We start from the raw sequence: 19,164 nt of genomic DNA on the forward strand, positions 1-19,164 counted from the left end.
GGTGCTGCTGCCTCAGCCTCACCAGTTTGACTGGACACCTTGAGATAATCTGCCTGACAACCTCCTATAATCTGCTTGATGGGAGAGTTACTTTCTATTATGTCAATAAGTTATTCAAGTCTTGTTTCTCTTTGCTGCAAGAATCTGGTCCTCTGACTTATCTGCTGAATTGGCTATAAAATCCCTATCTTCCATTGCCCATCCCTATGACATGCTGATAGTTCAATGCATTTATTTGGGTTCTGAGCAGTTAACAAAGATGCTTGCTTGGCACAGTAGGGGCAGCTGAGTGGGCTCTGGGTGATGTTTAAGAGGGAGTGAATATTCTCCTCCTGTCTGCCATTTTCTTTGAAGTTGTGAGTTGTGTGCAGCATCACACATTCAAACAAATGCCCCATAATAAATAAAAAGCATGCCTTTAGCTCCTGGTCCTGTTCACAGACTCTCCTGCACCCTGCCTTTATCTGACTCCATCTTGACACTAAAATTCATCTATTGGTCCCTGGGCTTATTCTGTCCTCCCATTTTGTTTCCCTGTCCCGTGTACCGTTTGTGTCTCTGCTTTCCTCTTTGAGATTGCATTCACTTTCCTCTATGTTCCAGACAACACCATTTGTATAATTCTACTTCCTGGCTTAACAACTGTCTGGGATCCACTGCCCAAAGACTTTTTGCTTTCTCCAGCTCCTCCATTTCAGACTCTGGCTGCCTTGAGTTTATTTCCCAGCAAAGTGGTCAAGCCAGATCATTCTCATCCAACTTGGCATGTGAGGAAACTTGGCCTTGGGTTCAGGCCCTCTCCTGCTGCAGACACTAATTATTGATAAGTGCTTCCACAGCAGTTTTTTTTTTTTATAGGGCTGTGAAAGTGCTTTGATTTGATTGTTCTCTTGGCATCATTAAGCTTATGATTGGGGAAGGGAAGGCCGTGCGTGATTGGGGACAGAAATTTTGTTTAATCTGGACAAGGTTTGAAGAAATGGGCCTCATATGGCCTGTTCTGAATCAGTCACCAGTGCTGAGCTGAGTTACCCCATTGCCTGGGTCCCTAATTGCTCCCCTTGTGTTCTTTTTAGTTATCTCATAGGAGGGAATGGGGTTGGGTACAGGGCAAGGAAGAGGAGACCACATCAAAGTCTTTCCCCTGTCACTAACTTGCTATGCAACTGACTCTGGGTCCCATCCTTCAGCCCTCAACAGCGAATTTAACAGCATTGGGCTTCACCTGGGTCCTGGGGACCCAGAGAAGATTCAGTGGAGTTACACCAGTATCTTTGGTGGACCATGGTGATCACATGTGAGCTCAGAACACTTGCCTAGGCTAAAAGTTCTGTGTGGACACAGCACAGTGGAGAGGCAACATGGGCACAAAGCCTCTCTAGATAGGTGGGAGTTCAAGTGAGGCAAGTACGACTTCACCAAGGAAGTGCCATTTCTTCTGAATCTGGCACAGAGCAAGGGAGGAAGATAGGGAAGGTGAACTCTTGCACTGTCTGGGAAAATTGATTAATGGAGCTAAACATAAAGAGAGCTGCTAAAAGGCTGGGAAGGTTGATATAGATCTTGGGAAAGAAATCAGGTGCTGGAAGGCAAATTTGGGGGACCACCCTAGTGAGTCATGAATTGGGGGTTGAATTCTGTTGATAGATAGTACATAGTGGGCAGACAGAAAGTTCTGGACAAGATGCTAGAGATAGATCAGAGGGGAGAGGCTGAGAGAAAAAATGTTGTAAGCTATTAATGGGGTGCCTTGAGGGCCCAGGAGAGAGAGGCCCAGCAGAGAATTCTCTGTAGTGGGAATAACTTGAGAGGGCTCGAGGGGATGGACTCTGTTCCAGACATACTTTTTGGAAGCATTTTAGATTTCATATACTTTCTCTGTCATGTTGCCTGTTTCTCCAACTCTGCCCCTTCTTCCTCTCTCCTGCTCTCACTCTTTATCATCCTCATTTTTGAATTTTTGGATGTGCCTATATGTTGTTCTGTGTTTTCTTTAGCTCAGAATCTTTCCCTCTCTGTCTCAGTACCCAGTTCAGCATGTATCACAATGTAGCTAGCGATTATTGAGTCCTAGAAATGCAAAGACATCTTTGTTTCTCTGATTTCTTCTGAGGGGCTATGATTATTCATTTCATTGATCCTGGCGTCCATTATAACAAGGCTCACTCACTCTCCTTTGAACAAGTTTTTCTTGTTGGCAGCAAAAGCTGAGAGTGTTCAGACAAGTGGATACCTTTGTAGTTGCAACGTAAAGACCTAAGATTTTCAGCGAGATCTGCATCCCTAAGGACCCAGTGGAAAGTAGGCATGGAGCAGGAGGTTCTGCTGGGGCAGGCAGGTGAAGGAAAGCCTAGTCACTTCTCCAGGTATAAGAATGATAGTAATGATGTGGCACCACCATGTGGTAATAACTGTACATTGCAATGTACAAGTTTAAGGATCTCAACATGCTTTGAAAAAAACATTTTTAATAATGTTAAATATACTGTTATATATGTAGGACTACTTTGTGAACATATCCAGGTGTTCTCTGTGCTCACATAGTCAATCTTGGTGTTTCTTGGGGACCATATGCAGTCCTGGGGATCAAACAGGAGGGAACTGCATACACAACCTTTATCCTTGTACTATCTCTCCAGCTCACTATATATTTTTGTAAACCCTATTTATATATAGATATAAAGATTTGAAATGGGTAGAATTTCTTTTAGAAAGTAAGATACCAAGGCATATTCAGAACCTCGTGTGTATGACTCCTGAGCCTGCATGTTCAGTCACTGGAACTGATTCAGATTTTGAGCGAAAGAGAGCCCAATATCATGTGTTCACTACTTATTTCTGTGGTGCATGTGTATTGTGATAAGAGTACTACTGTATGCTGTATGTGCCACTTTCACTTCTATGTTGTGGTATGTGCATGCATCTATGTACTGTATGTTGTGTTAGATGTGTGTATGTTCTGTCTGAGCCCTCCAGCACCTTCTGCTATGATGAATTGGGTTGGTTGGTGCTGCTGAAGACTAGAGTACTCCACCTGAATGGTGGTAGGTAAGTCACAGAAGACTAAGAGGCAGATCAATGATAGCATTAGAGCCAAGAGCTTGGAAACTGGCCTATATGACAATCTGCCATGTAAAAAAATAAAAAAAAAAAAACAACTTATGAACAAACTGCTCCTAGAAAACTAAATCCAAAAATAAAAAATAAAAACCAGACCAAATCAAAACATATAAAAATTACAAGAAGGCTTTTAGTTTACTTTTAAATTGATTTCAGAAACATGCATATTAAAATTAACATTTACATAGACACCAAGTTAGAAAAAATTAAACTTAACAGTTTCAAATTTTGATTAGAATATAATATTAAATGATCCATTACTGGTGAAACTCAAATTATTACATTCAATTTGGGACTAAGCTTGTATATATATATCTTGTTTTTGCAAAATCGCTGTGGTTGTATCATTAAAATTAAAGATGGATGGTTGCATTGGTGAAGAGGGGTGTTCTATATATGACTGAAATGCAACTACAATCATGCTTGTAAAGATGGTGCTTAAATTTGATATAAAAATGTATAGATCTTGTGAGTTAGAAATTACTTCCAGATTGAGAGAGACTCCAAGGGAAACTGGCCTTTGTATACCTGAAGGCATTATGAAAAGTATTTATAGTAGCACTGAATATATCACAGAAAAAATCTGGGAAGTGCCTTATATGTCACTGGCAGCAGAACACATCAATGAGTTGCAAATCTATTTATCCAATGAAATTCCAAGAGTCCATGGACCTTGGCCCCGGTTTGCACCAGGAGGGTGATTCCTGAGTATAGCTAACAGGAGAATAAGGTAAAGGGCCCTGTACAGTATGATACCATTTATAGCAGGTTCACAATATGGCAAGCAAAACAATATGCATGAGCAGTTCATCTCTGAAGAAAACAAAGATGATAAAAAGGCACCAAAGTCAGGACTATGGGCCCCTCTAGAGATAAGTGAAAATGTACCTGAATGTGGAGCCCTCTTTTCATTCATGGTATTAGAATTTCTGGACATTAGATGTAAACATAATGCATATGCTCATTGCTTTATTTTATACTGTAAAAGTATTCTGTATACATTATCTTTTGAAGGGATTATTAATTTTATTATTAATAAGTCACTAAGTGAGAGCAAAGGCCTCATAGTGCAAAGCAAAGCAAAGCAGTGGGCAATTGCAGTAATAGGACAGTGTTGGTCCTTGATCTCTGAAAAAACAAAGGACAAAGAAGAAATCAGAAGGTAATAACAGCTGGAGTCAGGTTGGTCAGGAACCTGGAATCTGTTCTGAGTTGACTTTTCCACAGCACTGCCCACTCCTCTCATGTCTTTGGCCACTGGAGCTGGCCTCCCAAAACCATAATGGTGTTGACCAGTGGAGGTCCCTGCTTTTCCAAGTGGAGTCTATGAACCAAGAGAGAATTTCTTCAAAGTATCCTCCTGGAACACATCTGGACCTGTTCAATTGAATTCTCTTGGGAAGCCAGTTCCTGCTATTGTTGTTATTGTTGCTGCTGGTGGTGGTACTATGAATGTGTGGTGATATTCAGGGTGCAGGAGTACAGGAACACACGACCCAGAAGAGCCCATGAGCTATGTAATGCTAGGAACTGAACTCACAGCCTCACACATGCAAACCATGATCACCGAAATTGGAGCCCAAGCCCTCACAATGGTAGTGAGTGAGAGAAATAAAATGCCTGTCTTGAATACAGGCAAGGGAGAAGGGAGATGGAGATAGTAGTGCTCAGTTTATATATATATATATATATATATATATATATATATATATATACACATACATACATACATACACATACATATACATATATATTATATATATTATATATTATATATAAACATGCTTGTAATCACGATACTTAAATAAAGGTATTTATTTTAAAAAAACACCATGAAGATGGCAGACACTCTTGTGCCTGAACTCAGGGCTATGTCTGTCCCCTAGTCAATAGCAGGGCTTGGCCATACTCTGTACTCGGGAGACTGTACTTAGATCTGCAGAGCAACATCAAGGCTGAAAGGTCAGATTGGTGTTCAGGTTCTAGGGGGCACCAGCTTTTCAGGGTACTGTCACCATCTTGGGCTCTGGAGTCCAGCCCATTTTTCTATCTCCACACATATGTCAGGATGTTTGGTGTTTACAATCTGACTGGTGTATACAGCCAGATTGGGGAAGTAGCTATAACTACTTAGATGGAGTTAGGGAGAGTGGGTGATTGAAATGTCCAGGCAGCAGAGACCCATCCCCACCAAATGGGATAGAAGAAAGGCTTGAAACTTGACTAGGGAAGGGGCTGCTTCCCATTTCTAGGCTGACACAACCCTATTTCCTGACTTGGGCCCAGGCCAGTCCTCTCTCCCCTGGGTTTGTCAAACCAAGGGCTGTCCCAGGGGCTGCTGGCGGCTGTTTGTTCTCTTTTATTAAGTACATCCAGGTGAGTTTTATCACAGACATTTCCCCAGGCTCCAGTTTCCACATTTATCTTTTATTTATTTATTTAATTATTTTGAGTCTGAAGTTGCCAAAGGCTCTTACGCTAATGGGCCTTATGGATCCCAAGGGCTCTTTAACGGAGAACTGGAGCTCTAGGGAGGTAATTACTCAAAAAAAATGCCACCCCTGGGGATTTAAGGGGGTTGAAAGCTTAGAGGTTGTTGGCTTGGAGGTGGAGGTGTCAGCAGAACTTTCTTTGCCTCACTCCCCACCCCCACTTCCCTTGCCATCCATGTCCCCTCCTTCCAAGGGAAGGGTTCCTGGTTTCCTTTAGGTGGAGTCTTCAGGCTGTTGGTTCTGGGGGGCATCTGGCATGGTTGAGAGAACCTGCACAGGTGGATGGCCCCCATTTTTTTTCCCGTAATAAATCTCCTCTATTAGGAGTGGGTAGAGGCTGAAGTCTGGACTTGGGCTGGTCTCTGAAAGGAGACTCGGGTCCTGCTCCAAACTAGAGATTTTTAAGCTAGAATATCTGAAACCAAATACTCATTTGACTTTTTTTAAAACTTGAAAAGGGGTGGTGTGTCACAGGCAGGCAGGGTGTAGCCACAATTGGGGAGGCTTGTAAGAGCAAATGGTGTTATTTCTCCAAGAGCTGCTCAGTTTGGAGTGAACCAGGCAGTACCAGTCTCTGGCATTTATGTCTCTCTGCTCTGCACCCAGAGGGATCTTTCTTCTACTGGGAGACAGAGTGCAAGACCTCTGAGATGCTGCCCTCTTCTGTAGGAGGGATAGCAAAGGGAGAGCACAGATATTGAGTTCTGTTGGCTCCTAAGACAAGGTGGGGGATGGGGTACTACAAGTGGGTCTTCACCTTCTGGATTCCTCCAGCATCTTTCTCATATCTTCTGCCCCACAACACCTATTGTTGAGTGAGAAATTGAGTCTTAGAGAGAGAGATTTTATACTGCTTATACCAAATAGCATAAAGCAAGAGGTAGTCAGGATTGGAACTTGTGGGGAGGAAGGTGGGCTTGGGGCATACATGAGAGTGATCAGGGTCTAATCTAGGTTCTGTTCTTGGAGTTCCTTCTTGACAGTGTTTAAGGCATCATAAAGTTGTATGCATTGAACCAGAGTTGGCCTATTGCTAGGAAGCAAGTGCTTTGATTCCTATACAAACACATTCTCTCTCTGTCTCTCTCTTTCTCTCCCCCCCTCCCCGGTCCTCAAAGAGTTTGCATTTTTAGTGAAAGTTTACTGTGGGGGCTAACCAGGGACCAACCCAGGACACTTAATGAAACCTGTTTCTAGGAAATGGAAAGGTCACTGATCTCTGTTGGGAGGTTACAAAAGGTTTCACAACTGGGGACCATATGGTGCCCCAGATATTCCAAGGAGCCACTGAAGAAAATGGTGTTAATGGGGGTTCCCAGCACAAGGTTAGGAACAATTGCTAAGATGGGCAGGTGACAGGAAACAAACAAGGTCAAAAGGCAGCTGTGGTCAGAAAAAGGTTGAAAAGTGCTGAATTATAGAATAGTCATCTAGGTTACAGTTGCTGGACCTTCTGGGAGTCTCTGCCCCTCATCACTTCTGCTCTCTGTTTGCAGGTGGATGGAGTTCTGTGCCTGGCTGACATCTTGACTGACAACAGCCACTCAGAGGCCACACGAGCTGAGGCTGCTGCTGTGGTAGCTCAGGTCACATCCCCACATCTGTCTTTCACCCAACACCTCAGCAGCTTCCTGGAGAGCATGGAGGAGATCGTGACAGCTCTAATCAGTGAGTAAATCCTGGGATAGAGGGGCTAGCCACAGTCCTCAGGAGAGAACAGAAAGGTCTTTCTGTACCCCACTCACTGCACCCCACTCCACTTGTCTTCTGCATAGATCATCACATTGGCTTATGTGCCACTTGAGATCAAGTTAAGCTTTGAAAAACTTTATTGTCTAGTCTATTAAAATGCATTTAGGTCTTGGAGGAGCTCCTGGGACTAGGTCAGATGGGATGAAATGGCCTTTTGGAATGGACACGCCTCTTGGGACAGTAGGGTATTAATATTTGGAACTTCAGATTCTTGGCCAGAGAGTCCAATGGATTTGGTTTCAGATGTCTCATTCATTGAAACTGAATTCAACAGCAAAGAGGGAGCAATGGTTCCTGCAAGAGTTCCATGTACCCACTTGTTGCCTGCAGTTTCACTATGGCACCCACACCTCAGTGCCTGTGACTCTTTGAAGTCCTTCTAGTGAAGCACATGCAGTTGCTCCTGGCTGGAGAATTGTCCTTCATCCAGAAAGACCATACTCTGATGATCATATGTGCTTCTATTTCTCTTCCCAGTCAAGTCTATATTTTTCTTTCTCTGTCTCTATCTCTCTCTTTCTCTCAATAAAACTGAGAGAAAAAAAATTTAGCAAGAAAATTTTAGGTTTAATCTTAAGAGTTGCTAAAAGAACTAGGGATATCTGGAATAGCAGAAACTATAACAGAACACTGGGCTGGAAGTCAGACACTGGGATTGGGAGGTAGGAGGCTTATATTTTCATTTATTCAACAAATAACTTCTTACATTCTATATAAACCCTCTGTGAGATGTTCCCATCACTGGTGACCCCTTGGGAAGCCCTATTTGTAGATTTTCTCAGTATAAAACAAGTACTTGGGGGTCATTACTCAAGAGTAATTTCTCAAGAGTCCTTATAACTATGGATTTTTAAGATGTTCCACTACAATACATGTAGGAAACATCAGATAAGTTAACTTTCTGGCTGACTCCTAAACATGAATTACTTTCACCCACATTCCAGCATGGGAGAAATCTCTTTTCAACATGTACATTTATTAAAAAACAGAAAACATGGAAATCGTGTATTGAAAATCTTGGCTGAAGGAAATTAAAGGAACTACAAAGCTCAAATAGAGAAGTGGAAGAACTATCTTGAAACCACATGTCTGTATAGGGTTTAATCTCTCAGGGGCTCTTACATTACATTATCTACAAGAGAGATAGGAAACATAGAGAATGGAAGGAAAAAGGACAAACGGAAGCAGAAAAGGAAGAAGTGATATAGTCTTGTATCGAATTGGGAAGCACCTGCTTTTCAATTTCAAGAAGGAAAGTCACCGGTAATTTACCTATATCCATATCAGAAAGGGGAATTTTAAAAATAAGACAAAATCTTAAATTTGATAGAAACCTAATTTATAAATGATGTTATGAAACAAACAAGCCGAAGTGGAATAGTGTAACCAATCTTTCACAATTGCTGTATGTCCAATCCTACTTCTTTGCCTGGATTTTATTTCTCCCTGGAGAGGAGGAGACTCCCAATTTATTTCACTCTGATGAAGATACATTGCAGAGTCTGCTCTGAGAGTCAGCAGATGGGATATATCTTCTGGGCAGGACGCCAGGGCTCTGTTCTTTGGTGGGAAATAGACCTCCAATTTCTTGCTATTCCCTGGAAACATTTATAAATGAGTCACTGAAATCCTCAATTTAATCTTCCTAACACATTGCAGGTGACCCAGTCGGTAGTTCAAATAAATGTGCACCAAAATTAAAAGGCACTTAGATGACTGTGTTAATACTTGCTGTGTCGGCAGCAACAGCTACTGCATAAGAATGAAGGAAGATATTTAAAGTTAGAAAAACTCTTCTAGCAAGTTTGGCCAATGACTTCTAGGTCTCATCCCAAGCCTGGGATGTAAAGGGTAGTTTTAGAAGAGCCCCAGTACTTCCAAACAAAGGACATGTCAGTTTTGGAAAAAGGGATATCACATTTGGTGGCTAGTCATTGTCTAACCATTGGTAAGGAGGTCAAGATTTTACCTTTTCCAAGATTAAATTTGATCTTAAGGGAGCAATGAGTCCAAAGAAAGGTAGGTATTACTCTCTCTATAGAAATGGATCTTAGCTCTGTAGAAGTCAGTTTCACTGGCAATGAGCTACAGAGGCTTAGAGGAGAGACAAGAGAAAGCCTGCAAGACATACAGAGCAAGAATTTGGAGTCTGGCCAATCTAGATTTGATTTGAAACTCTGGCAATTACCAATCATCATGAGCTTCACAATTTTTGGGAAATTACTTAACATTTGAATCCTTAGAACTGTCCTCTATAACACTGTGAAAGAAAATATAAATGTGCTGTGGTGAGGCGGAATGAAAAGCAGTGCCTTTCTTGGGTAAGCTGGCCATGGACTCTTAATTTATATTTGTAGCTGCGGCTGTGGCCAGCAATTCTGCTTCTCAGCTTTCAGTTCTACCAGTGACAAGTCAATCTTTTTTATACTTTAAGGGCATCCAAAATTTAATGGCATGCTTAAGTTAAATAGATATTATTTTCTGTCCCTTTACAAATGGGGGCCAGCAATTGCATTTGCTAGAAGACTATGCCAGGAAGTGTCAGCTAAAATATCTGAGCCTGGAAGTCTGGACACTTTGGAAGTAAGAACCAAAATCAAGATGGGATGTAATTGATTGATTCTTTTTCCTGAATCTTCCTTCTTTTTTTTTTTTTTAATCCCAGAGCTATTTTCCTAACATGTGATGTTTCCTCCTACATTTCCTTTTTTTTTTTTGTTTTTGGGCCACACCCGGTGATGCTCAGGTTTTACTTCTATATTTCCATAGAGTTATTACTTATTGGAAATGATCTATATTCAAGAAGCGCCCTTAAAATTGGGTTAGAGGTAAGGGTCAAAACCCAGCCCATTAGAAAGAGCTAATTCCATTGTTAATCGTGGGGCAAACCATGATAGAACCCTTTCATTGCTTCTGTTGAAGCAGGAGGCTCTCCAAGTTCAGGAAAAATCCATGGGGAAAGGTGTTAGATTGTGGAAGGATATAGGGATTTATGTTGAGTCTTTCCTTTAAGAATGTTAACACATCATAGATGCTAAATTAAGGAATCTTATTAGCACTAGGTTGAGTCTATTAGGATCAGAGAAAAGGAACCAGACATTCGGGATTTGGTGTATGAGAAAAGGTTTTGGAACCCTTTGAAATCTTCAGGTCCCCTTGCAGAGGGAAAGCACAGTGGTTGTTCCTGCATGGCCCATTTTAGCAGCACAACAGAGATTGTTAGTCCTTGCAGCTCCCTAGTTTATACCAGAGACACCTTGGGAGGCAGATTAAGAACTAGCCCTACTCAGGTATCATTTTTAACTTCCTTTTTTTTTTTTTTTTTTATAAAAAGGACTTTATTTTGTGGTAGTTTTAGGATTACAACAAAATTAGTAAGTGCAGAACACACACACACACACACACAGACACACACACACACACATCCTTCTCACATTAACATCCTTATCAAAATAGAGCATGTGTTACAAAGATTGAAGCTATGCTGGCACATTACTTCACCCCAAACCCATAGGCTATATTTGAAGTCATTCTGATGTTTGTTCTTTAGAATTTGTTAGATGTGCTTCATATATATAGTGTCCATCATTATAATAGTATTCAGAGTTATTTCACTGCCCAAAATGTTCTATCTAGTTATCATTCACTTTTTATTGTCTTCATAGTTTTTCCTTTTCTAGAATGTCTTAAAGTTGAAAACAGAATTTTTAGATTTATAATTAAGAATTTTAGATTTCTCTATGTATTTTTATGCTTTTCTGTTTAATGATTAATAATAATACAGTGTCTGAACCTACTCCAGTTTATTTGCTTATCCACCTAATTGGAGGACATCTTGATTGCTTTATCTTTTGACAGGTATGAATAAATAAACATTTACATGTTAGATTTTCTTTGGAACTACACATTCAACTCCTTTGAGTAAACATTAAGAAGCACAATTGTTAAAAAAAAAAAAGAATTTATTTTTTGTAGCAAGATGAGGTCTATCTTCAGATCCAAAGGAAATACAGAAATTCTGCTGATGATAGTTGGAGAGGTCTTGTCTTTATGTTCTAACTTCATCCTCTTTTATAAGGCAAATATCAAACAGTGTTTATTATTGATGACAGAAATGGATAAAAAGTGTTTTATACCTCATGCCTTTGTACATAGTATTCTCCTGTCCTAAAATATATACTTCCCTCATTATTTTTGGTAATGGACCCCATTTACCTCTTTAATTTTTATTATAATTACTTTATTTAAGTATCGTGGTTATAAATTGTTAATATAAATTTTTCATATAAAATTGAATTTATTACATAGACTATATACCACCCTTCACTTTTTCTGTCACCAGTGCCCCAGTTTCCCCCCCACTGACCCATTCCCACCTGCCTCTGTGGTGGTACTCTCTCTCTCTCTCTCTCTCTCTCTCTCTCTCTCTCTCTCTCTCTCTCTCTGCCCACAATGTCATTTGCACTATTGTTGATGAAAATGTGTCATGCATGTAACTTTATTCCTTTTGAGCACTCACATTTTCCTTTTTAGGATTCAGCATTCAAGTCACATTCCGAGGTAGAGCTTCCTTAAGTACCCCCAAGAAGACCTCTCAGTGTACTTTGTGTTTTTTTATTTTGAGGTTACACACAGTTGTACTTGAGGCTTACTCTAGACTCTGAACTCAGGTATCACTTCTGGTACTGCTCAGAGAACAGTAAGCATATCCAGTGCCAGGGATCAAACATGGATCAGCTGCAAGTAATGCAATTTCCTTACCTACTGTACTATTTGTCCAGTTCCATAGTTATCCTCTTTATTATTGTTTGTTTATTTTCTCACTCCCACTCAACATTTTTATTTATTTGACCTTTCAAAATCTCATTTCTCTATCCCACTGCTTGGCTCAATCTGCTTTGTTCACCATGCATTCCATAGTCACCAGCCCTGTCTGATATAGAGTTTTCTCAGGAAATAATTGTTAAATAAATAAGTCAATAGCAGTTACACTCTAGGTTTCAAAGCCCACAGACATAGATAATTTTCCTCTCTAGTAATTTTTTTCCTCATCAATAAGATGTTTGTTAAAGCATATGCTCAAAATTTTCTCCAGAGTAATTGGATAATCCAATGAGAGAACAGATATGAAAGCATCTGGTGGTGAAACTGTTTTGTTCCTCTTCATTGTCAGAACTGTGCCAAGAGGCCTCCTCTGGAGAAGTCTTCCTGCTGGCCTCGGCGGCCCTTGCCAACATCACCTTCTTTGACACAATGGCCTGTGAAATGCTTCTGCAGTTGAATGCAATTCGTGTCCTCTTGGAAGCCTGCAGCGACAAACAGAGAGTGGACACACCTTACACACGTGACCAGGTGAGATGATTAAGAAGTATTAGGCCCAGAGAAGCTAACTATAAAATTTCCCCTTAGAGAAAATTGTCAAATACATGCCCAGTTGCATAGGAGAGTTCTAATAAAACCTTGAGGGTGGGAATAATGCTTCATTTCATAGATGAGTATTGAGACTTGAGAAGGCTTCCAGATCTTGTGGTTGGCAAATAGTCAGCATTTAAATCCTTCCCTGACTTAGATCAGTCTCTGATGTCTATCTGTAATTTCCCTGAAATGGAGGTTATGTCACTTTGAGGGTCAGAGACTGACTGTGGATATTTCCAAGCCATCCATTAATTAAATGGTTTTAGGCAACATAGCATCTTGGGTGCTGATTTTCTTATTAATGGTAAAAAATATTGACCTTGCACAGTTATTATAAGGGTAAGAGAAGACATATATATATATATATATATATATATATATATATATATATATATATATATATATATATATATATATACAGTGGTTGGTCCAATACTTATCCCTTATTAAAATTTACTAAATTATTAATAGTACTGTTTTTGAAACAGTTTTAAGGAAGAGCACAAAAAGAGAATTGTCCAGAGTTCTCAAAATGACCTTTTACATTAGGCATGCTGTGATTTCACATGTCCATTCCATTCTAATTCCTCATTCATTCAATTTGAACAAGCCCCCTGCACAGATAAGGTAAAATAGCACAAGCAGAAATAGAGAAAAGGTCCTCAAATCTATATTTGAATTGATTGGTGCCAGAGGCCTATCCAATATCTATTGTTGTTACCTTCCATGATGTGGTAAATAGCTCTAGGAACCTACCTAGTAGAGTTTCCTCACTCTCATTCTCCTCTTCTCTTCTTCATGTGAGTAAGTTTGTCTGTTTTCTCACCTATCCAAAATGATTTTGAGATTGTTCATTTTGGAATTGATTTGAGTTGCTGCATATATATATATATATATATATATATATATATATATATGCATATATAATATGCAATAGAGAGGCAATAAGAACCAAAATTTGGGATAAATGATTATGGTTAAAAATGTTCTCTGCTATCAGTAATAATGTAAGTTTGGACAATTTACTCAAAATCTATGTTTCACACCTCTGAATGGGATTGAAAAATATCTCATACAGTTGAAATAAGAATTAAACATCACATATAAACTCTTGGACTTCAAGCTTACAAGCTGTTCCTCAGACACACAAACTGTTAGATGAAAGTCAATGTTGCTGTTGTTGGATGTGAAGGACCCATGTCTCTGGTGGCTCCAATTAGAGTTTTCTAAAATGGTGATGGTCTCTTTTAGTACAGACTTCTCATGGTCCTACAAGTACAGACTCCTGTCATCATGAAGATTAACACCACACTGGAAAGCACTAATTCCTAGGAAGGAGGAAAGAATGTGATTACACTCAATGCAAGTAAAAGAAATTTCTGAATATAGAATGAGGTTTTCTGACATATTGCCCCGATGCTCTTGTTCCCAAGTCTTTTTCCCCTTAACTCCTTTTCCCTGTACTCTTCTCCCTTGCCCCCCAAACTGAGCAGCCATGTTTCTTACTATCAGGATATTTCACTTTCTGCTCTGACTCAGAGAAAGCAACCACTTAGGCAGTGAACATGTGTACCCATTAAAAAAACAAATGGCTCTTTCCTGTGGCAGAGGGAGGATGAAGGTGATCAGAGGGCTTTCAGTAATGAAGACAAAAAAGATGAATTGGTCTCTGAAGTGCACACCCAGCCCCTGGAACACTTAGGAGATTAAGTGCCCATGAGGTTTCCGGTAATGCATCTGCCAATGACGCCAATGCTCTATGGAGTCTCTTGGTCATGGATCTATACTTGGGCCACCTGTGTTTGGACAACTCAGTGAGAAACCTTATGTCACCCCAGTAAGAGTCTCCCACTTAATTTGTCCAACAGACAATGCCTATTTTGTGCCCCTCACTTTTGGAGTGTGGACAGTGGTGAGGTCACTCTTTAAAAGAGGCTCTTAAATTTCCCTTTGCTAATTTAAGGAAGAGGGATGTGACCTGGCATTGAGAAGAGTTCTCTGCCTCCTAAATCTCCACTTTTGTCTGGTGTTTTCTTCACTGGGATGCATTTTCTAGAGGCCATGTTGCTCTGAAAATGTAACTACAAGTGTGACTTGGAGGGTGTAAAAAGGGGCTACCTGGGGCTTGCTCGCCACTACTCTGCATGCAAGACAGTGACAACCTAGGGTGAACGGAACCTGGATCTCTTGTTTTTATGTAAGATGAAATAAATTGCTTACACAAAGGTGGAAGGTGCCGAAACTCAGTTCTAACATAAATAGTGATTGGTATTTTACAATGTTCATATTTCTGTGTCTTCATTGCAAACTATCCTTGGAAGTTCAGTTTATCAGAAATATCAGTTACTAGAGATTACACATTTGAGCCACAATGTTAAATCTCTCTGGTTATATGAGTATAAGTACTATCATACATAGGTGATTGTTGCAAGTCTGCCCTTGAAGGGGCTGGATGATGGTGGGATGGAGGATGAGGTCTTTCTCCTCCAGCTCGGACCACACGTCTGCCACCCTGTTCAGCCAGCAGGTATCTCAGTTCAGGAGAGTGAGGGTAGAAAACTCACAGGCAGTCAGGCTTCAGGAGATATCAGCTTTATTCAGTGGATAAGGCTGAAGAAAAAGCTCCAGAATCAGTCCCAGCCAAAGCCCCAGCCTTCCACAGACCCTTGCTTTTATACACAAGAATCGGGTACCACCCTAGGGTGCGAGCAGAATACCAAGTAAGAAATAATCCAATATACTATTACCAGGTCACACCCTAGGGTACGGCACAATTATTAATAGATCACCCAACAAGTGATCTATGAGATACAGAAAATAGCAAAACTCGACAATTGAGTTCAGATAAACCTGAGTTAAATTCAGCTGTGCAATCCTTAGACAAGTCACTTAACTTCTGAGATACATTTTTTCATTATTATTATTATCATTTAATCCTCATATTATTATTATGATTAAATGGTGCATGTAACAGATAATATCTGGTTATTAGTTATCTACATATTCAAGAAAGGAGTATCTGGGGCCGGAGAGATAACATGGAGGTAAGGCATTTGCCTTGCATGCAGAAGGATGGTGGTTCGAATCCCGGCATCCCATATGGTCCCCCGAGCCTGTCAGGAGTGATTTCTGACCGGAGAGCCGGGAGGAACCCCTGAGAGCTGCTGGGTGTGACCCAAAAGCCACAAAATAATAAAAAGAAAGGAGTATCTGGCAATAGAGATGAGGGCCTTTATATCTCAGACACTCTGTGTGTGTGTGTGTGTGTTTTAATTGAAACTTTTGTGATTTATAAAGTCTTTCATAGTTGGGTTTCAGACATACAAAAATTCAGGGCCAATCTCACCACCAGTATCGGCCTCCCTTCACCAATGTACTCCAAGAGCATCCCATACAACCTCCTATTCCCCAATCTGTCATTATAACAGGCCCATTTTAAGTTTAGATTGTTAAAGTTTGAGTTTCTTGATTCCATTGTTGTTGCCTTTGACTTGGATATTTAGTTCTGTCCTTTTCAAACACCATCAATGCACCTGGACTACTTGGTCCCTGGATCCCATCCATTTATGTTTTTGTTTCTCTTCCTCCACTGAATTTCTTTCCTTCTCCTTGATATACTTTGGGGCCAAGGGTATCTAAGACAACTATCATTTAAACCATTGCATTTCTTCATGCAATGAAGAAATTTATTTATGGCATTTATTCTAAATACCACATATAAGTGATATCAGATAAAAGACCCATGTACTCATAAATTTTTGCGATCTGATTTGCCTCTCTTTATGACCTTTATGGAACTAGCTGATGAGTTGACATGGTAGTGGCTGTGGGTCAGGGATGTGGCTGCCAGGGCTAGCCCCTCTCTTCAAATCTAGGATCTTGTCCTAATTCCTTCTGCTGTTTAATAGAGTAAGTAATTTGGAAGGAAGAAGGCAGGACTGAGAGAAACACTGGGCCACCCAGAGACTGACAGAAATTTGGGGGCTTGTCTCAAGGATGCAATGATAATAGCTTCTAAGTATTCCACAGGCAATTAAGAGTAATACTAATTACCGTCATATGAACTGTTGGCCTTTTTTTCTTAATTACTGCACAACAGAAAGCAATCATGGCTTTGCATTAAATATGTCAGAATTTTAGTATTGTAGGTTAAGTTCAGTACAATAATCTCTGTTCAGATATATCAGGCATTTTTTACTTGTCTTTACTTGAAAAAATCTTACATTATTTTCAGCATTAGTTTTCAATGTGGCACTTGAGCTTGTTGCTGGTCCGGGCTAATTGCTGAGGCATTTCTAGGTATGGAGACAAGCCTGTTTCACAGCTTGGAACTGGCTTATATGCCAGTAAATATTCCCAACAAACACGTGCTTTGAGCAGCAGAGTAGCCCTTTACCCCCTCTTGCATAGTGATAACCAAACAATTTCAAACTTCTATTTCCAACCACACAGGAGAAATATTTTTGTGTTAAACAGTGACATGGGAAGCACCCTATTATTCTGGTTCACTCTGCTTCATTTTTCCTATGGCTATTAGTCTTTGGGAGAATAAAGAAAAAGTGATTTTAAAATGCCACAGAAGCTAATAATGAACAAAATTTGTTGGTTTCTTTGCTGGGAAGAGTGCCTCATGCTTTTGGGATTTTGCCTCCTAAATGAACACAATGTAACCAGGACGGTTCTTCCAAGAAAGGATCCATAGGTTCAAAGGTAAACCATGAAATGCAATTGAAGAACAGAGGTTAGAGCAGTGCTTCTCAATTATTTTCTGTCATGCCCCCCCTAGGAAGAAGAAAACATTTTCGTGCACCCCCACGTGACTGTAAATAGTATTTTTATTTAAAAAAAACTTTAATCTGCAAAACAAAAATATATGAAATAATTTGAGCTGATTTTTTAATCAGAGGTGATGTCTGGATTAATGGCTACAATGAGCGTGTTTTGCAATGCATAGCTTTTCGAAGTGGGGTTTGAAGCAGAACAGAGCAACTCTCAGCTCCAGAGACATACAGAAACATAAACACGGGGCTTAGCTTGTTATGACAGTGTTCGCCGATGTCAAACGCACTCCCCTTTACAGAACCTCGTGCCCCCCACCCTGGGGGGGGCTCGTTCACTATTTGAGAAGCACTGGGTTAGAGAAATGCAGTGCTAAGAGCAGTGGACTGCATTCAACTTCTAGAAACTTGAAAAGGCAAGGGAACGAATTCTTTCTAACAACCACCACAAATAATGTGATTATGACAAATTCTTGATCTGAATACTTAATAGCCTATGATTCAGATATACTGAAATGCAAGAGCTACAATTACGGTACAATAGCTACAATTATAACATTAATAAAAAAACTAATAACCTTTAGAAATCAAGACCTAAGGTTAAGTACAATTGACAAGATCATATGGCAAAAAAAAAAAGCCAAATATTTAGAATTAGTCTGAAAAATGCACTTTTCATTGTGCTCTACTGCTTCATAACTCAGACATCCCTTGAGGGTGATATTAGAGGTAATAGTCCTTTATCATTCTGGAGGATTAGGACATAACTGAAAATTAAAAGACAGAATTAAATTAGTCTGGGCCAGGGGAAAACCTGACTGCTACAGTCTATTCCCTGACAATATCACTACTTGTATCCAAAGAGATAAACCAGTTTTCCCTAAAATCCCAGCATGTGCTTGATTGTAAGAAGAAATATTGACCCCCTTCCCCTCTGCATCATGGTGAATACAAGGATGTTTCCAAGAAGTGGGGGCTCAAAGCAGAGCATAATTGGCATTTATTCAAATTGTGTTTAATTGATACTTCATCTACACCTCAGAAAACCACATGGGGTACAGGCTCTGTAAAGAGGAAGTAATTTTCATTAACAGGATCTAAATTAGTCTGACACAAAGACTTACCTGTGACTGTGACAGTGCTAATATTTGTCATGTAATGAACATATGCTGTAGACAAAGATTCTTCTTTCCTCTCCCCTCCCTCCCTCCCTCCCTCCCTCCCTCCCTCCCTCCCTCCCTCCCTCCCTCCCTCCCTTCCTCCTTCCTTCCTTCCTTCCTTCCTTCCTTCCTTCCTTCCTTCCTTCCTCTTCTCCTTCCTTTCTGCCTTCCTGCCTTCCTCCTTCCTTCCTTCCCTTCCTTCCTTCCTTCCTTCCTTCCCTTCCTTCCTTCCTTCCTTCCTTCCTTCCTTCCTTCCTTCCTTCCTTCCTTCCTTCCTTCCTTCCTTCCTTCCTTCCTTCCTTCCTTCCTTCCTTCCTTCCTTCCTTCCTTCCCTTCCTTCCTTCCTTCCTTCTTTCTTCCTTCCTTCTTTTCTCCTTCCTGCCTTCCTTCGTTCCTCCTTCGTTCCTCCTTTCTTCCTTCCTTCCTCCTTCCTTCCTTCCTCCTTCC

The 19,164-nt window shown here is 40.3% G+C and overlaps 1 protein-coding gene across 1 annotated transcript in view; it reads left to right on the plus strand.

Annotated features, from left to right (window-relative positions):
• The window catches only part of INSC (INSC spindle orientation adaptor protein), a 127,505-nt gene that overhangs the window by 98,246 nt on the left and 10,095 nt on the right, over nt 1-19,164 (plus strand). The window contains exons 8-9 of the mRNA XM_049781019.1: nt 7,109-7,280; nt 12,538-12,716. Coding sequence (XP_049636976.1) covers nt 7,109-7,280; nt 12,538-12,716 — 351 coding nt within the window. The remainder of the gene's footprint in view (nt 1-7,108; nt 7,281-12,537; nt 12,717-19,164) is intronic.

The sequence above is a fragment of the Suncus etruscus genome, chromosome 9 (assembly GCF_024139225.1).
Source record: "Suncus etruscus isolate mSunEtr1 chromosome 9, mSunEtr1.pri.cur, whole genome shotgun sequence".
NCBI lineage: Eukaryota > Metazoa > Chordata > Mammalia > Eulipotyphla > Soricidae > Suncus > Suncus etruscus.